General features: G+C 35.1%; 1 protein-coding gene across 1 annotated transcript in view; it reads left to right on the top strand.

Annotated features, from left to right (window-relative positions):
* DMD (dystrophin) overlaps positions 1 to 19,878 on the top strand; it is a 1,043,539-nt gene that overhangs the window by 777,220 nt on the left and 246,441 nt on the right. Inside the window, 1 exon segment of the mRNA XM_058043463.1 lies at positions 5,937 to 6,091. Coding sequence (XP_057899446.1) covers positions 5,937 to 6,091 — 155 coding nt within the window.

The following is a 19,878-nucleotide window of genomic DNA, read 5'->3' as shown; positions in this document are numbered from 1 at the left end:
ACACAGTTGAATGGTAATGAACTACTGTGAAGAGTTTTTGGGTTAAGGTCCTCATCAACTGGTTTTGCTGCCAGAGAAAATATATATAGAATTTCATGATTGGTTCAGTTATCTCCATCATCAGTTAGTTAGAATTAAATGCAAACTCTGTTGGAGTTTTTGCTTGCTATTTTTTTTTCTTTTGCTTGCCTATAAGAAGCATGAAAATGTTCATCAGCCCATTGTTTTAGGGCTGAGCTGAGGTTAAGTTATCTCATTTAAGATTGTACCAAAAGGGTCATTGCTTGGGAAGGGTAGATTATGGTAAACAAGGGCAATCACTCACTAATGTATTGGAAAGAGTTATAGATCATGTGTAGTACTGTCACTCAGCACAGAGAGCTCCCATTTGTCACTGTCTCCCTGCAGAGATACAGTCCTGGCTTCTGCCCAGTATTTGTTAAAAAAAAAGGAAAAGCTTCAACAGAGTCAATGTCTCAGCTCTGCAAAGACTCAATTAACAAAAAAACAGTTCTGTGCAAACACTGTCTTATGTCATAGTTTTGGAGTGTCTTATGTTTCAAAAACAAATTACTAAACTAGGAAAGTAATTGAAAACGTTGCTTTAGAAATGGATTTTTTGTCCACTTTTTTTACAAGAGTATATGAAGTTGAGATGAGGTCCATTGATGGGTGTATGCTTTATGAAAAAAACTATCGGGTTGTTTGGGTCAACATTAGCCACGGAGAGAAATAAGAACATGCCATTCTTCTCCTTCTGCTACCTCCAGAGTTCTAGAGAAAGAATAATAGTTTACTTATTTATAGAAGGCATGTTTAAACAGAGAATGGAAATGGAGACCTGCCATTTCTTTTGCCTCTTACCTCACTTGGGCTGTCTGTATCCTCAACCATTCCCACAAGTTTGCATCCAATGAGATGGATGTGTTGTGTCAAGTTACAGACATTAACCTAGAATTTTAATTTCAGTGACTCAGCTAGTCCATCTGAATTTGTGCCCTCCTGATGATATGGACATCAACAAGCTCTACTCTTCCCGGGTTGTTAACTTTCATTTATTTGGTTTCACCTAGCCTTTCTTCCTCAAGTCTAGAAGAAATTCATTGTCTTAGAGACTGGGGAGTAGGAGGGTTGGGGATTTTTTTCCCCCTCTCCTTTTTGTGGTTTTTCTGTTGCAGCCTTCCTAGAGGAATTATCTTTGTCTGCCAGTAATTCCTATTGTGTCAAATCCTTCATCAAATTTTCTCAGGTGTGACAGCATCAGCTGTTATGTTCATGCTTGAAATAAGGGGTCATGAAGTCTAAGGAAAATGGAATTTTTTTTTTCTTTAGTTAGCAGCTTTATGTTTCTGCTGTACAGTATTATCTAAACTGAAGGACCTAGAAATACATCAAGTTCTCAAAATAAATACTTTCCAGGCTTCTGTGCCAAACACATATATTTTGATTTTGTCCCCTGAAGGTGTAGAGTAAGTAGGCTGTATTTTGCCTTGCTGTTACACTGATGAAGAGGAAGCTGCAATTTCTATTCATTTGCTTTGAGGGAAAGAGAGAGGTCAGTGTAAGATTTAATAAATTCTTCAGACATTAATTTTGTCAGCTTTGTATCTCAACACAGCTTGGTGTGAGAAAGTAGTCACAAAGCTTTCTTCTGATTTGCTTGTTAAACATTGTAGGTCTGCCTAAAGACAGATGAATCGATGTGTAAGTTTCCTTCTGCTTTGGGGGAACTTTAGTCAGTGCTTGTGTTGATGTGTTTTTGTTGGGGCATCCTAACACAAGAGCACATGGTAAACTCAGCAAGAACAGTCTCTTGATTATTTATTTTTTTTTTTACAATGCCAGCATAAAACAAAAATCTATGACTTGTTTGTATTTGGCCATTAATGTTTTAAAAATAACTTTAAAATTTTATTTCTGTCATTTAAAAGATAAAAGAAACCAGGTACTATAGCTAATAATTAAAAATATTATTAATTTGAATCAGAAATTAATTCAGATTAATTTGCTGAGAATTGCAGCATTTTTTTCATTCTGTTTTTTATTTATTTGGTATTGGAGTACTAAACTGGTGTTAGGTGTGGGGAACCACAATATGGCAATGTGGCCAATTAGAGTCTTTACCCACTAAGCCCTGGTTTTTATTATTCTTTAAGTGATGACTGCAGATGGTTAACTCAGCAGGCTGAAGGTTATAGGTGTATAAATAGTACACAATCACACCTCAAATCCTTGCATCAGCACGTCATCAGAACACAAGCTAGTGTAAAACTAGCCTTTTCTTAATAGGATACTGAGCTTCTGTTTGAAAGAGGAAAAAAAAAATTAAAAAAAAACCAAACCAAACTCTAAACCAAACTGCTAGGATTGCCTGCTCACTCTGTGGCTCCTTGCTTTGGTAGGAGCTAATGAGGCATCTGCTCTTCCTCTGTGCAACTTCATCTGGGGTAGGCAAAGGGAAGAGGAGGAAGAATGGAGACATTTCATTCCTTTCCTTCACTGACCTTCATTTTTTCATCTAAACAGGAAATTCAATGGCAGCCTGATTGCATCCCCTGCCCTGTTGGGAGTCAAAAGGCCAGGCAGCCTTGCACTGGCAGAGCCCAGGGTGTGAACTTCATGTCCTGAATTTGTGGATAAGGCTGAGGATGCCTTTCCTTGCCTTTGTCAGTTTCTTGTACGGCAGTGACTTATTAGGGACTCTTTTGCCATTCCCTCTGTTCCAAGATGAAGAAAAAAATCAGCATTTTGTAGGTTTTTATTATTCCAGGGCTGACAGTGTACTGCTTTGATTTCAGTAAAACAATTAACAATTTAGTTCATGTTATTGGCTGTGTTGCAAGTACTGAATTAGAATTCCTTGATTAAAAAAAATAAATTCTTTATGTATATAAATAAAACATGCTACAGATATATAGAAAAAGGACAAAAAGACAGCCTGATTTTCCATATTTGTGATATATACACAGAACTGGATGATGTTGTACATTCATATTGCTATATTTGAACTACTGTGCATCATTGATTTTGTTCCACTGGGCAATCCTGGGATAAAATAAAGTGCAGCTCTGACTTCATTACTTGTTTTTAATCAAGAGTTCTTAATTGCACAGGCTTTATTCCTAATAACATCAACTAGTGTCTTCTAATTAAAAATTATAACTAAATTTATACCTAAGTAACATGATAAATGCACAGCCTTAATTCTTTAAGCCTTTTAATAAACTCAGTAAATTCCAGTGATAACACAAGCAAAACAAAGAGAATGCTTTGAAAAGAATGTCAGAAAGAAATTACGGTAATGTAGCAACTTCCTTTAAAGAAGAAAAAAACAAACGTGGTCTTAAGAAGCCGAAAGGTAAATGAGGCCTAAATACAAAAAAAGGGAAAAGAGGAAGGAAAAATTGTAATTCTGAAGTACACATTGTAGTCTTGCAGGAGGGCAGTGAATGGGCCCCTGTTGAAATAGACAGGTGAAAATTGTGCCCCAGCACTTTGCTCTCAGTGTCTGCACACACAGCAAAGTTGAAGCATGCACTCCTCAAAGCTGTTGAAATTCATATCAATTTCCAGTAAAACAGAAAATACAAATGGTTTCCATCACCAAAAGCTCTTTATATTCATAATTTCTTTCCTGAGTGACGACCTAATGTTGTAGTGTCAGGAAGTTAATGGATTAATGTTGAAGTTAATGGTGAGAACACTTTTGGAAATAACCTTGTAATGGATCTTCCCATTTATTTTATTATAAAACAGCGTTTCAAATCTTTTAGAGGGTCAATTTTATTCACATGGATCTGGGCAAAAATATGTTATTTGCAAAGTAAAGTTTACAGACCGTTAATTTACAATGCAGACAAAATGTTATGGTAAGTCAGTCTACTGTGATTCTTTAGCTGAGTAAAAATTACCTGCCTGCCTGTGTAATTTTAAACAAAGAGAAAGGTAGGGTAAAATAAAGATAGATAGACCTAAGGTAGAATAGATACTTGCTATATAAGATCTACCAAACTGAAATTATAATTACTGTATTTACTATTTAGTATTTTGTGTTTTGTATATTGTATCAAATTATATTTATGTAAATATTAAAATTTATATACTTATTGTATATCATTCTGGCAGGAAAGGAGCTCAACTGGCAGACTGTTTCCAAAACAACCACCTGCCTGTATCTTCCTCAAAGAAATAGTAATGTTTTCCACAAAATTATAATCTCTCCTGTCCAGATCTCCTTACTTAGCATAGAGAATTTTTTTTTTAAATTGTCTAGACAGCTTCATTTTAGGTGAGCTTAACCATAACACGTTCAGGTGGTTTTCAGGATTAGGGTTTGGTGGCTCCTCCTAATGTTTGATTGGTAGAAAGAGAATCCCTTGTTCAAGCCAGATAAACAAGGTGCTGTCAGTTCCTGGTGCTGTCTGGTGCTCAGGAACAGAGTGATCTGCCCTCTCATGAAGGAATAGCACAGGAAATGGGAGAAGTACCTGTTTTCAGCTTTAAATTATGGACACAACCTAGAGGTGATGAAGTAGCATTTTAACAGATAAGAGTTTGGGGGAAAAAATCAAACCTCCCCCAAACTCCTTTTGGACTCTATTCAAAGAGCAAGTACATTTTAGTCTGAGTCTTAATCAAAATCAGTTTACAGACCTTCTGAGATTAAAACCCAAATGCATGAATTATTTAACATTTATTTATTTAAACTTAGTATTTAGACTCTTTCACTAGGGATTGCATGTAAGTTCAGCTCTATGTGAAGAATTCCTTATCTGAGTCAAAACAAGATTTCAAAAGGAATACTGCTTTGGGAGAATGAAGGGAAAAAAGCTATTTTTTCCTTCACAGGCATTGCCCAATTTGTATATTAAAGCAAAACAATAAAGACAGTTGAGTCTTACTGTTTGTTGTCAATAGCTTAAAATGTTTATATGCAACTTTCTCTTTACAAATACAAACTGTTTTTCAACTTGTATTGTCCATTTTATTGGCTAGTTGGAGCCTGTTTAGTACAAAAGTACAAGTAGGCAATCAATTAACTTTGCTCTTTCATTTTGTTGTTACACATTATGGACTAAATATGCAGCTTCTGTGCATTTATATGGAAATTTGCTCTGAGAGAAAGACTAACAGGAAAGATGCATGGGAGCTGGCTGCTGGCTGAGTGACTGCTCTGGATTTCCTGGCTTGCTTCTGCAGTGAGGCAGCTGGCCCAGGTGGAGAGGAGAAAGGAGAAGAGAAAGTGGAGAGGGAAGGGGGAAACAAAAGATGACCAAAATTTAAAAAGCTTTTTAATATTAACCATAAATTAACGTTATAAAGAGATGGATAGGTTTACCAGTAGTATTTTGCTGTATTGCAGATTTAGTGGTGTTCCAGTAGATGGCACTAATTACATAAACAATTTGCTAAAATGAACTAAATTTAAAAAAAAAATAACCTGAAAGCGCAGGTATTAATTGTCCAAATTAATATTATTTCACAGTATAAAAAAGAAAATTACTCAGAATATATGATTTCACTATATTCTTTATCTCAGTACTAGATGTTACAAATAATCATAGTTTCTATAATGCATAATAATGCATTCATCTATTTGTGTCTCAGAAAAGAATAGTCAACATTGTAATCAGTGGTTATCAATTTGAGCTGTCATGTCTTTTCCAGCATTTAGAAGCTGGTTGTTTGGTCCTCTCAGAGTTTAGAATTAGTCCTGTGATCTTCTGGCTAAAAGAATTTAAAACATATAGAAAAACTGATTTTTATTGCCAGTAAATCTGTGGAAGTGTTTGGGTTTTTTCCTTTTTTCCTTCTTTATATACAGATGGTACAAGTTATTCAGATCCTTTTTTAATAACCATACAATGTATGTGATCATTTTATGTTGCTCTGAGGATTATTCTTTCCTCATTTCTCTCTTTCTCTTTTTACTTCAGCAATTTTCAAAAGAACTACGGCAGTGGCAAATAAATGTAGACGTGGCAAACGACCTGGCTCTGAAGCTGCTCCGTGATTATTCAGAAGATGACACCAGAAAGGTTCAGCTGATGACAGACAGTGTTAATGCATCCTGGGCTGCCATTAATAAAAGGTAGGATATAAATTCTGCTGTTTGATTTGTTGTTACTCTCCATTGACATTCGTTGTCCAGCTGTGGTTGGAGATTACAGAAGATGCAACTTTTGCAAATGACGTGGCTGTAGTGGTCACGACTGTTCTGTAGAATTTTGTGGAAATATGTCCTAAGAATAGCATTTAATTATAGCAAATAAAATTTAGCTTCCTGCCAATTTTCCTCTGCTATAAACAGTTGCCAACTAACTTAAGCTTATAGATTGTATTTCAAGTATTTATCATTGTTTCATATATCTGTACTAGCGCCACATCACAACCACGATAGTGATTCTGACTCATAAACCAAATCAGAAAATGACAGACATAGCCTATTGAAGCAGGTTCAAAGTAGAAATGTTATCATGTATCTTTGAAGCAAATCTCTAGTCAAGAAAATTTTTATTAAATCCTTGACCACATTCTTGATTACATTTCACAGCCTTTCAGTGTTTGGTTTGGATGCCAATTCCTTACTAAAAGCATATTTTTTTTGCAACTTGCCAACAAATTGTGAATTATTCAATATACAATCTACAAGATTATAACATATTGCAGTAAAAATTGGTTTCTTTATATTAGTGAAAGAGTTTTAAATCATTGCACATAAGATATGTAAAAATTATATGAAAGTTGCTTTAATCAGTATCTTGGATTAAGCTTTATAGTTTATAACAGAAACCATAAATGAATTAGATCTTAACATGTTTTTAATTAAAGTCTATGAACAAGGCCAGAGAAGTCAGTATAGCTAAATATGCAGTGAATTCAGTAGATCTTCTTGCATAATGGTGTTTACCTAAATCACTGATGACTGCAGAAGTTTAATGTCACTTTTTGTTTAGTTTGTCATTTGTATAAATGAGTCTCTTTAGCAGAAGTTTCTTTCTCTTTAGTGGAAAAAATCAGCAGCTCAAAATGATTTAATGTGAGAACCAAAGTGTTTTTGTCAGTATTTAGAACCACAACCCTCTCTTGGCGAGAAGTCCAGGATATGTTTGTAGCTGCTGTGGCTGCTCTGTATTAATTGTAGCTAAGGGGGCATTTCCAAACCTATTAATGCCTCAGGCACAGGCCCAGGTGTTTCTAATGTTGCCCAAAGGTGAGAATTACCATTCTTGCATGGACTCTGCCAAGTACCAGCCTGAGAGAGAGTACAAATTCTTCAATACGCATTCCTTGCAAACTTCTATAAAATTCACAGACGTGTTAGATGAACTGCTAGAGTGAATATTTTGTGTCTAAGAAGAGACTTGCTTAGGTGACTGAGTTGACATTTCCCTTTAAGATGTACAAAAGTATAGGAATAAGTATGAGCTATGAAATGAGTATCCTAGTTTTTGATTGTGTGAGTTGTTACATTTCTAATATTTTTTTAATTTAGTGTGTTGTATATAACTTTTGTAATACTTATGATTTGGGAGCTTGCAAAAGAAGCATTGCTGTAAACAGTAGTTGATAAACTTCTCTAAGGGCTGGATCACATTTTTGTCGGTCTTTTGTGAGACATGGATAAATATGGACATACTAAATCTTTGAGTCACCGTAAGATTTGGAAGATTTTCTGTGCATGTAGATTTTGTAGGTTTCTTTGAAGGACTACTCAGGCATTTTGCTCATGCAGCAGCTCCTGAGTGAGGTCTTGAAAAAATGTCCTAGATTTCTGGAGGGATTTAAAGGTATGTAGATGTGAGACTTAGCGACATGGTTTAGAGGTGGGTTTGGAAGCATCGGGTTAAGGGTTTGACTTGATGATCTCAGAGGTCTTTTCCAACCTAAATGATTCTGTGATTCCTCTGTTAAAGAGTCTTGTGGAAGCAGATAATGAAGCTCATGGGCCTTTGGATGACTTACATACCAATTTGTTCTGGTTTTTCTGGGAGGTTTCACTTTTGATTTTTTGCCCTCCTTCTATGCTTCAACTCTTCAGCTTTCAGGTTATGGCGTAGAGAAATAAAAAAAGTGAATGGTGTTATGGTTTTGGGGATCTTTTGAACTGTAAGAGAATATTTACTCAGTAGAAAGAATACATTTACTATTTTGTCATAGTCTTCAAGAAAGGCTAGTTTCCACTCAGATATGTATGCAATTATTTCAGATATATCTGTGTGTTATTTTCATCTAGACACTGAATAGTACTCTGATAACTTGGTCACCTCACAGTGACAGGAGAAATAGATTCCAAATTATATTCTTGACCATTTCTGCAGTATTTTACAAGTAGTTTTATCGCTTTTTATGCACATCTTAAGTTCCAAGAGGAAATATTCAGCTGAAAATTTTGCTTTTACTCTCTATATTGCTAAGTTAAATGGCCTAAATTTTTTGTGAATGTTTTCTTTTAAACATTTAAAGAAAGAGTTGCTTACATTGTTTTGAGCTGGTTTTCCTTAATCCTGTCATTATATCAGAAGTGTGTGTCAGTGTAAAAAAATTTAAAACCTGCTTTTCCTTGAACCAGTTTACTAAGACAACAGGCAGGCAAGCAGTGGTAAAATTCCACTTTGCCTTTTGGTAATAGTTGCCAAAGCAAGTACTTCAGTCATTAAGGCAACATCTGTTAGCCTGTGTTTTGTTTTGCTTAAGTAGGTTTGCAGCTGATTGCTGTGTGTTTACCCTTTGCCTTACTGTTGTGTTTTATAACATTGAGCTATAACCAGTACCTCTCTAAGCCCTATAGGAGACAAGCTGGTGAATGCTTGATGGCTGTTTCACTTTTTTTTTTTGCTTGTCACTTTTTAATTTTTACTTTTGTTGGTGATACTGCAAAATACACTAAAAAGCACATGAACTGATCACTTGGGCAAAAGCCAGACTGACTTGTAGACAGGTCTCTTCTTCTTTAGAAGCACAGGCTTTCCAAGAAAAAGCCATATTATTTAAGCTGAAGCCATTAAAGAGAAAGTATCTTTATTGCTTGCATTAACAAAAATAAATCCAACAGATGAACTGAAATCATCTCAAGAGGGGGAAAAGGGCAATGACAGAAGCAACCATTAGAAATTTGCTATATAAAAAAAATATTTGTTATGGTGTTATGTTGCTTCCTCCTTTTGTGGGCACACACATTTTATGTGAATTACCATACAAAAATATCAACAGCTGCTTGTATTTTCATTTCCTGTGAATCCACTAAATGTGCTAAATATCAAGCTAAAATTGGACCTAGACCTTTCTTAAATGGAGGGTCTATTATGAAAATAATTGCATAACATACTCTGAGAATTGTTTAGGATTCCAAACCACCACTGTGTTATAAACATCTTTAAATATTCACATCACCCACCAGTTCCTGTGGCCAAGCTCAATGGAGCTCAGGCCACACAGCAAATGTTGGGAGCTTTCACAGCTCAAGATGCTTTTTTGGCTCATGAGACAATATAGAGGACACACCACAATCTAAACATAAAAAAGTAACTTGTTTTTCCCTACTACAAGGTATGAACAGTGAAAAATCAGTGTAAGAAGAGGTAAGGAAATGTGTTTCTAAGCCTGTTTGACAGACCTGAGGTACCAGCTCCCATGTTTTACTAAGAATGGTGTTAATTCTCTAATTTAGGCAGTTGTATAAACACCTTGATCTTGCATGTCAGCTGGAAAGTATAAAATGCAAATGGCCAAACAAAGGACATAATCAGTACAAAAGTATCATGTGTATCTCCTTCATATTTAAATCCATAATAAAACAGTCATTCTAAGTGTGAAAAAGGTCATAATCTAGATTTGGTCTTTCAGCAGCAAACTATTCCTAATCAGCTGCTGCTTGTTAAAAGACACAAATAGAATGTAACCTTTATCTGTACATGAATTTTGTAAGTATAATTTTGTTACCTGCACAGAAAAAGCTCAATCATTCTGCTGGAGACAGGTTTTCTTAATATACTGGGCCTGCCCTAGCACTACTTTATGCTACTTGTGGAAGTAATCACATTTGCTTTACAGCTGTATTGCATTCTGAGTGAGGAAAAACTGCATTTACACAGCAGCAGCAGCAGATAGAAGTGTGAATTTTGTTGAGTTATACTGCAGATTCATTCTTGGTTCCAGTATGTAGACTGTATCTAGGAGCCATCTCTGGAAAGCTTATCTGCTCATTTAGGCTTGGACTGCTCAAGTTGAGCAGCAAAAAATTCAGTCTGCAAGCAAATTCATCCTTTCCCTTCCCATTCTCCTGCTGTTTTGAAGCTTGGTTTTCATTCCTAAAATCTGTATAGAACCATGAGTGTGAGCAGCTCCAAAAATTCTCTGTGCAGGCACCTTCTGTGGCCATGGGAATCTTGTTTACTTGAGAAAGCTGTTTACACATCTGTGCCTGCAGTTGCTGTCCTGGATATACAGCTGCATTCATGGGGGTGTGAGCAAGAAATCCTTGCAAATGTGACTTTAGATGAAGATGAAAAATGTCATTTTCTGATGTAAATTTATTTTTTCCCAAAAAAAATACTACGATAACTTTCATCATCCTGCTGTGGTGATTTATTGATTAGTTTTCAGTATAATTTTGCCAGGCTCAAAGAAAGTAGACATGAGGAGAGACTGCTTCTTTACAACAAACATGTCATGCTGAAGCTTGTTATTTACACCAGTTTAGCAATGGATTCCAATTTAAAGTTGCAAAGTCTGTTGGAAAATATTGTAATTGTGAGGCAATTCTTTTTGTTTTGTGAGAGATGTTGATAATACATTTATCTTTGCTGCCTGCACCATTTAAGGAAGTTCTCAGTCTAAATGTTTGTCAGATGGTGCCTTTGAGAACTTCTCCGGGTATGAAATCTTTAAGCACATAAGTACTTTTATTTCATCAGTAAATCTGGTCACACTAAGCAAAAGTGAATCTCTGCAATCTGAGATATCACAGTTGAGATTATGTCAAGGACCAAATAATTTTATACATTAACATGTTTATTCTAAAGAACTAATGTATCTCTGTTGACTATTTTGAATAACACAGACGAAGATTTCAAAAGAACCTTTAATCTGGCACTATTCTGAAAAGTCTGAATTATATATGGAATTTCCTGTCTTTTTTATTAGAGAAGTGGGCATAAGAAGCCTTTCATTTTCATGAAACTAATTTGTCAGTAAAGCACTCCACATTTCTCAAAAGTTACTCTCCAGCAAACTCTAAAGAAAATTCTGTATTTGCTGCTGGTGATGCAAAAATGTTAAGCCTTTTGTGTTTAGAATATGGATGTCTTTTAAGTTGCCTAGGAGTTGTTTTCTGACAAGAGATTTAAGTATTTTTTGTTTTCTTTGTTCCAACCTGTTACCTTTATTTTAAACCCTAAGAGAAGGACTATAAGAAGGGTGGGAATGGCAAGGTTTAGATGCTTTGATTTTAATTTGTTATGGTTTTTTGTTTATGTTTTACTTATATAATTTCTTAATATATCCATTTTTAAAAGCACACCTAAAAAGCCATTTGGTCAGAGGGATTATTTTACGATAATAAGTAAAAGAGAGGTAATGTATTTGAAAGACATTCTGCTAACTGCCTACAATCTCAAGCAAATATTTAGGTACAAAATATAAGATCAGTCTTACCAGCAGTGACATCAGTTAACAATGCTTTGCTATTTTTTCTTCCTGACACCCTTCAGAATGATGATATTTCATCCCATATAAGAAAAATCAATTGTAAAAAGAAGCAAATGAAGCTGCCAGAGGAAGCTCATGTAATCAGGAGATCTAGAAAGTCATCTTAGCTGCCTATATTCCAGTTTTATCTTAGTTCTCCACTCAGCTGGCAGCACTTTTTATGCAGTGCTGACATCAGATCCAAGATGAGAACTCAATTGGTGGTAGTGAATGTTTTTGGTTTAAATTTTGAGAGTATAATCTTGGATATGCTTTAAAAATGCTGGTAGGATGCACTGAAAAGGCAATGTTACCCAGAATATTGTGTGATTCATCATTTCCACCTTTGTGAACATATTCCTGTGATTTTTGAGAAAGTCTTTTATGATTATAAAAAGGAAACAGTTCTTGAGTTATGTCAGGAGAGAGTAGCATCAGAAATACAGAATTTGACAAAAGGACCTATGGATCCTTGTGACTTCAGAGTTGAGTTTCTTAAAAGTTTTAATGTGAGTCTAATGAAACTAAATTTTCCCACCACTTGGGTATATATATAGTCCAATACCTTTATCTCTTCCAGAAAGGCAATAGATCATCTGTATCTCTGCTAAGTCCTTCCACAGACAAACAAAAATGACCTCACAGAAAAAAGTGTTGCTGTTTTTTAATTAAATGGCTGATTTTTGTCTGTTCCACAAAAGATTTGCTCAGATTTCTGAACACCATGAATGCAACTCCTTGACAGCTTAGTTGTTTTGGGTTTAAAATCACAGAATCACAGAATATTCTGAGGTATGGTACCCACAAAGACCATCACAGGGATGGAACCCAGAACCTTGGGTGTCACTAGCACCATGCTCCAACTGTAATCTACTGTAAATTATTTAATTGTACACAACTTAAAAGGGGAATAGGGCTGGTATCTTGCAGTGAGGCCGTCAGTTTCCAATAGAGTGGGCAAGTTACCAACAGAAACTAAGCAGGAAATGCATTTAGAAGACCATTCCTTACTGCTCAGACACTTGCTTTTTCACTTTTTTTTTCCCCCTCATTCTTGGCTTTTATTTTGATCTTGATTAAAACAAAACTCTGTTTCTTTGTTCATAATTACTGTGTGTTAAATGCTCTTTACTTCTTTCTGTTGACAATGAGAATGGTTCTGCTGTTCAGGGGAAGTTCAACTGGACGAAATCATTAAATAGTTTATGGAACAGAATTCTAAAGGAGACAAGTTTTGTGCCCAGACTTGAATCATAACTGAAGCTTAATGTGAGCATATCAAAGAACTGCTCTATTTCAGAAATCTTCCTCTTTTGCATATGCAGGAGATGAAGGAGAAATAAGGTACTAAATAAGTTTGGTTTGTGAAAGAAATGTCAATTTTTGTTCATATCCCATTAGAAAATTAAGATGAATGTGTTGTTCTTTCTCTTAAAGGTGAGATTTTCTGAATTAATTAGAAAATTTTTGTTTCTGTTTGAACAAGAACAGAAGCTAATGCTGTGTGCCCTGAAAGTCTAACCTTAAATCTATTTCCTATTAGTCTGTAGATAAATTAACAAAGTATAGCAAACTGATTATTGCTGGCATCCAAAGCTCATAGAACAAATGAATGTCTTTTCAGTCCCCTCAATAGGCTTCTTATCAGGCTTCACGTCCTTTAAAACAAACTGAATAGAAATTAATAAAGCTGATGGACTAGCAGAGTGCCAGGGAAAGGAATTTGACCTTAGTTGTCATGTTTTGTTTGCATTGTTATTATTGTGATAGCTTTTTTCTCCCCTGGTGTTTTCCCTGTATTTTTATATTTCTTCAGCTGCTGTGCAGGCAGTTTAAGATTTCCCCTCGCTGGCTTGTCAGTCATGCTTGAAACCGAGAATAATTCAGCCTCCTATTAAATGCTTAGTCTCTCTTTGGAGGTTACCACCAAATGTGTCAAGCTGACAACAGCAGTGCTTGCCTTTTTTGTGTGGCTGTTGTTCAACTATGACTGAAATTTCAATCACAAGTTTTTATATAAAGTCACAAAGAAATCAATAAATAATGAGTCTCCATTATTTCTGATAAGGATCAGTGGCACAAGAGGCTGAGGCTCCTGCTGACCAAGTCACAGATCTGGGGAAGTGGCAGCACAGAGGGCAGGTTGGAAAGCAGTAGAATTAGCAATGTGGTTTTCTTGCACGTCCCAAAATAGGCATGGGGAGAAATCACTGAGGAGAGGTGAGATTCCGCTGGTAAATCTTGAGGATAGAGGATTAATGGTGAATCTGATACAGGTGCATAAAATGGAAAACAGTAAGTAAGCAAAGAATTTGTGAAAAGGAAGATTATGTTGCATGTTCATGATGTTTGTCATCAAATATCAATTACATTTTGACCAATACCCCAAATTTATATTCTCTGACAAATTTAAGGAATGTGGAGCACTTCCCAGCTACTAAGCATTACATCTTCTGCAAACTATAAAAAAATATTATCTTCTGCATATGATAAGAAATAACAGCTCTTGGAACTATCACTCTAGCTGGCATTTCTGCAGGCTTTTCCTTTGTGCAAGATACATAATCAGTTACATATCTGAGATATATCTGCTTAAGCACAAGTGCCTTGTGGCAATGCATTATATGGGTCCACTTCATGGTATCATTTTTATCTCTTTAAAATGTGCCATGTATTTCTGAGATTCCATTGGTTTAATTGACACAGTGTATGGTAAAAGCAAAGTTTTGTGAAGGGCCTAAAGGGCCAAGCTTGCAATGCCCATTTCCCTCTTTCTGCATTTTATCTTGGTAGTGTTATATGTTGCTTTTGTCCTTATTTTCTTTTATTTTTTCCCCTTTCTCGTATATGATTTTTTGGGGCTTTTTTTAATTCACATCAATTTAGAGTCTAATTTAGTGTTGGGATTTTTAAATCTAGCTTGGATGCATTTTCTGTGCCTCACAACCTGGCTTGTATATGTTAGGTTCAGTTACTTTTTTCCTTAAAATCTGAAAAACATGATGCAGTTTCTTACTAGTAAAGGTAAACAGTTTCAAAATTTCCATGAGTTCTTGGTGCTTGGAGCATGTCTGAGGTTAGTGCTTCAGCTATGTTAAAGTATTACTAGCAGTGTCAGTTGATCAACCATAAACCTTTACTGATTCCAAGAAGTTAGATTTATTTTTGAGGTAGTTTACCTGTGAGTTTCACAGTGAGGATTCACTCCAAGGGATGGGAGGCAGCTCCCATCTTCTCTCCCAGTGCTTGTCTTCTCTTTTTTTTCCTGTGGAAACACCAGCAGAATACCCTTGGGAAATAAGATGGCACTAAGAAATCATAGTTCAGATCTGCCTTTGCTGACCTCCTTCCTTTTTATACTGTGCTGACCCCTTAGAGCTGTGGCCATTTGTCCCTGTATTTTCTTTTCATGATGGGGAAAATAAAAGTAGAAGTATGGAATGTATTTATTAAGTTTTGCCTTAGCAAAATTTGTTTTTCCATTATGTCACAGCTTTTATGTCTGCAATTTCTCTCCTTTCTGCTGGGTGAGACAAGGTACCCAGCCCAAGCTCAGGAGGGTAAGCTAAGGTGGACATAAATAGTTGTTCCTTTAATTTTTACTATCTTTCAGATGCTAATATGTATTGAAACCTTCATTAAGCTGTTGGTCTTGATTTAGAATACTGAATTTCTTCAAGGCAACAGCTAGTTCAGAGGCTGTCAGATTATACTGCATTTAAATATTCCTTGTAGTGTCTGTTGTTTTGAACACATCTATTGAATCTTTCTGATAACATAATGCTGATGATTTTTCCCATTTGGAATTATTCAAATTCTTCTGGGTTTGACTAATCTGAATAAATTTGCTGGTTTGAACTTCATACCATTTTCCCAGTGGTTCATTACTGCACTAAATACCACCTTTTACTACTCCCTTGGAAAAGGCTCCTAATGCTCAGGGTTGAACATTATTTACATTGACCACATTATATACTCCTAATCTCAGTTTTGTTTTATTCAAGAGGTTTCTGTAACAAAATTTTGCATCCTTGACTTGCTTCCCACATAGCTGCTTGTAAAGAGGTTATGATGCACTTTATGGATTTCTGTGCATAAGCTGAAATAAAGCTGAATCACCAGTTAAACTGATGAATGCATCAGTTATTTGTTCCTTTCCATGACTAAAATTTGGAAAATTGTTTGAGAACAGGTAGGTGTATGTTAGGGAAAAGAAATGCATCTCCTCAGATATTGGATAAATTATCTGTAATATATAGAGGATACTTGCATGGCGGTGAGTACAAAATTATAGATCTCAAGTCAAATCAAGCATCTTCTTAAAATAAACACCTGACAACTATTTTAAAAATCATTAAAAAGAAGAGAACTTTGCAAATCATGCAATATTTAAGAGAAAGATTTGGATGACTCTGCCAGAATTGCCTGTGAGCACACAAAGTTCAGGTATATATATATATATCCATTTTGTCTTGTCTCCTCATAGCAGAATAGTCAGACTTCCTAACTCCCAGACTTAGAGTTTTGGTGTATTTATGTCTCTCTCCACTCTGTTAAATGGTCCAGAATTGTTATTTGAAGGGTTATGATTTCTCCTAGTAAGAATTTTTGTCTTTGAAATTCATCCAAAAAAAGAATTGAGGTAGAACTATCAGAGAACATCCTGTTCCCTTTGAAGTCAGCTGAAGGTTAGCCATTCATCCTCAGTGGAGTTAGGATTTTCTCTGTAAGGCTTTTGTATCAAACACATGCTGAAGTTCTGTTGAACTGAGAGTGAGTTTAATACCATCTGAATTTGCTGAACTGGGCTCTGGAAATTCACTACTTAATTATTTATTTATGTTTGTGTGATCCTGAGGAACAGAACTAGAGCTGTAATATCTGTCCATGTTATTGAATCTGCATAATAATAAATTATTAGTATTTCCCTATATTCTCATATAACTCTGCTTGTAGTTCCTGATGTTTTATCATTTTTCTACAGCAGATCTATTTTAATCAGATTATCTCCTTTCAATGGAGAACTTATTCTCTATTTCAGTTTTCTATTGGAGTTTGAAACCTCCTGAAGAGTAAAAAATAAATGTATAAGGTATGGAGTGTTTCTTGCAACTAATATTTTTTTTTTTGAGTGTATAAATATAAGAGGCAATAGGCAGGCTGCCTTCTGTCCTTCTTACTCAGATGCTTGCCTGAGTTTTCAGTTTTTCTTACCAGCTGCTTCTGACCTGAATTTTTCAGAGCTGTTTTGTTTTTTTCTGGTTAGTATTTTATGCTTCTTGAAATATGTTGACAGAATACATGTTTTAAAATATATAGAATCAGTCTGATCTGTCAGCATCTTTATGTAATGTGAGTACTGTTTGAGGCCCATGTTTTAGAGGGGAAAATATAATGTGTGTTTTTATCTAAGTGTTTATTTAATGTTACTTAATATGATGCATGGTGCAATAACAACTGTAAGTGCTGCCAGACAAATTTTCCAGCCTGGGAATTGAGGCTTCTCTCTCTTGCATGGTAGCAAATCACTTTTTTGCTAGGCCATGGAGTTCAGCCCTCAGAGGCTGGTGCTCCAAATGAAAACTACACTAGCAGTTTAATAGTATCCTTTGTGAGCCCTAATTGATTTCATGTAATGCCATCAGTGCATTTCACAGTCGTATTAAATCTAGTTGTTTCTGCTGTAAGTAAGGCTTAGAAAACAAGAGCCTTTAGAATATAATTAATTCCATAATCATTTTAAATAACATTTCACTGTCTTAGAAAGCAAAGATTTTATCTTACTAAATTACATCTGAGTAATTAATATACTATTTATTAAATTTTATTGTCAACTGCCTTGGAATTTTGAAAAAATATGTATTGGAATGCAAGAAAAAAACTTAATTCTACATATTATAGACCATGAAGTATGAAGAAGACAAACAAAAAAATAATCTTTTTGCTTCTTTTGGTAGAATAAGAGACTAACTTTGTCTGTTTGGTTTAAGTTTTGATTTTAGGATTTCTTCTTTTTCTGACTTGTCTCTTCAAGAATTGTTAAATAGTATTTTCCCATGTCTTTTTGGGGCATTACTTGAATTATACAAGGATTAGACTGGAATCTGTTTTGTGGGTTCAGAGAATTGAGGGGACGGGGGTTGTGAGTTGTTTGCTCTGTTGGATTTTCTTTTGTATATTCTTTCCTTTGGATTTTTCTTTTTCTTTGTTTTCTTTTTCTTTTTCTTTTTCTTTTTCTTTTTCTTTTTATTTTTCTTTTTCTTTTTCTTTTTCTTTTTCTTTTTCTTTTTCTTTTTCTTTTTCTTTTTCTTTTTCTTTTTCTTTTTCTTTCCTTTTTTTCTTTTTTTTTTTTTTGTTACCTATTTAGTGGTTTAAGATACTTCCTTAAAATTTGATTGGGGGTTATTTAGAAAAGCCTCTGGAGTAAATTAATCAGAATATTATTCTGTGTCTATAAATAGTTTTTAATAATACCTCATATTTCTGTGATTGTTGAGTGCTGTTCAGCTTCCCTTGTCTTTAACCTGGTAACAGTTATGATTTACTGTCTGGAAAAACGATTGACTTTCATGAAAATTTATTAGCAGATTAAAAATCACAAGTAAACATAAACTGTTTTCAATAGCATAAAAGGTAACCTGTAATTGATTGTAATTACAAAGGAATCTCCTTAGTTTCGTTGAGGATTGTTCTGTAGCTAAACATGTAAGTGTGATAATCTATGGTTGTGATGAACATAGAGAAGATGTATACACTTATAATATGTTTTTAAATATTCTTAACCCATGTTATAGCAAGCTGGCGAAAGGAGACAAAAGTGATGTGGGCAAGAGAAGCCTGAAAGAAAACATTCCCTCTAACTCTCTCTCTTTTTTATCCCATTAAGGGGCATTTTGGGAATGTAGGATCCCATAAGTGAATAGAGTATAAGAAGAGACAGAAACTTTTAAATAAAAGATTGATGAGAAGTTTTCTTACAGGATAACACAGATCCCTTTGTGCTGATGTTGTCCGGTGCTTAATTAAAAAGGAGTTGTTTGAAGGTCCTGTACAGAAGCCCATAAATGTGATTTTGTTCCCCAGGGGGTCATATTTCCTTTGTTTTTAGCAACTCTTCTCAGTCTCATAAAAAATGGTGTAGAATAGATGGGGGAGTAATATCCAAGGATGATATGAAACTTTATGAATAAATATGGGGTTTCTTTGGGTTTTTGGGGTTTTTTTCTCTTTTTGCTATTCAATATCTGTTGTGCTTTAAAAAGAAATGTATGGGACAAAGAGTGTAAATTCAAAAATATGTCTTCAAATTGATTTAGTATCTTTAACAAGGGAAGTTCAGAGGAAAATGATGTGGGAAGGGTTGATGATTTTTGTTATTTTCATAGAAGTCCTGTTTTTTTCAAGAAAGTTTGTGAGAGGTATAAGGCTAGAAACAAGCCAACCAATGAATAGTAACAAAAAGAAATAATTTCCTCTCTCTTGCTGCATTCCTTTACCTAAGCAGAGAAACACCAGAAACATATTTTCTTGTTTTGAAGAGATTTATAATACGAAAACAGTTCAGGAAAAAATTACTTGCATCTTGCTTAATAGAGTGAGTAATAGTTCATTGAAGCATTTTCCCCTTGGTCTCAACAGATTTTTAAGAAAAGACAAAATGTGGGCTTATCACTATGATCAGGAGATTCTTTAGAATGGTCTAATTTTTGTATCTGAAGAAAGTGTCGTCATTTAGGAAACTGTGATTGCTAGGGAAAGAGCAGGACTTTGTCCCTGTGAACTCATTCTGAGCTCCAATCAGAGCATGGGGACATTGAGGGCTTTTGTTCTTCCTTCCTGCAGAAATAAAGAGAATCAGCAGAGAGCTGCCTTTGTGTGTCTATTTTGGACCGGCTGTTGCACTTAATCTCTCTGTATGCCCAATTAAATCTGGAATTTAAAATTATATCACTGGCTATTCGTTTGTTATAAATATGGATAGTGCAGCCAAGGCAGAGATGCCCTTCAGCTTATCTGAAGAAGCCAAGTCTTCAGGCAGTAGATCAAGTTGTTGAGAAATTAAGAAACTGAGAAAAGGAAGGCAGAGAGAAGCGCTGCACTGTCAAGGTTTAACCCCAGCCAGCAACTCAGTACCATAAACCACTTGCTCACTTCCCTACAGCAGGGAGAGGAATTGGAAAGAAAAGCTTA

The sequence above is a fragment of the Melospiza georgiana genome, chromosome 2 (genome assembly GCF_028018845.1).
Source record: "Melospiza georgiana isolate bMelGeo1 chromosome 2, bMelGeo1.pri, whole genome shotgun sequence".
NCBI classification, from domain to species: Eukaryota; Metazoa; Chordata; class Aves; order Passeriformes; family Passerellidae; genus Melospiza; species Melospiza georgiana.
This window is presented reverse-complemented; position numbering and strand designations above follow the sequence as displayed.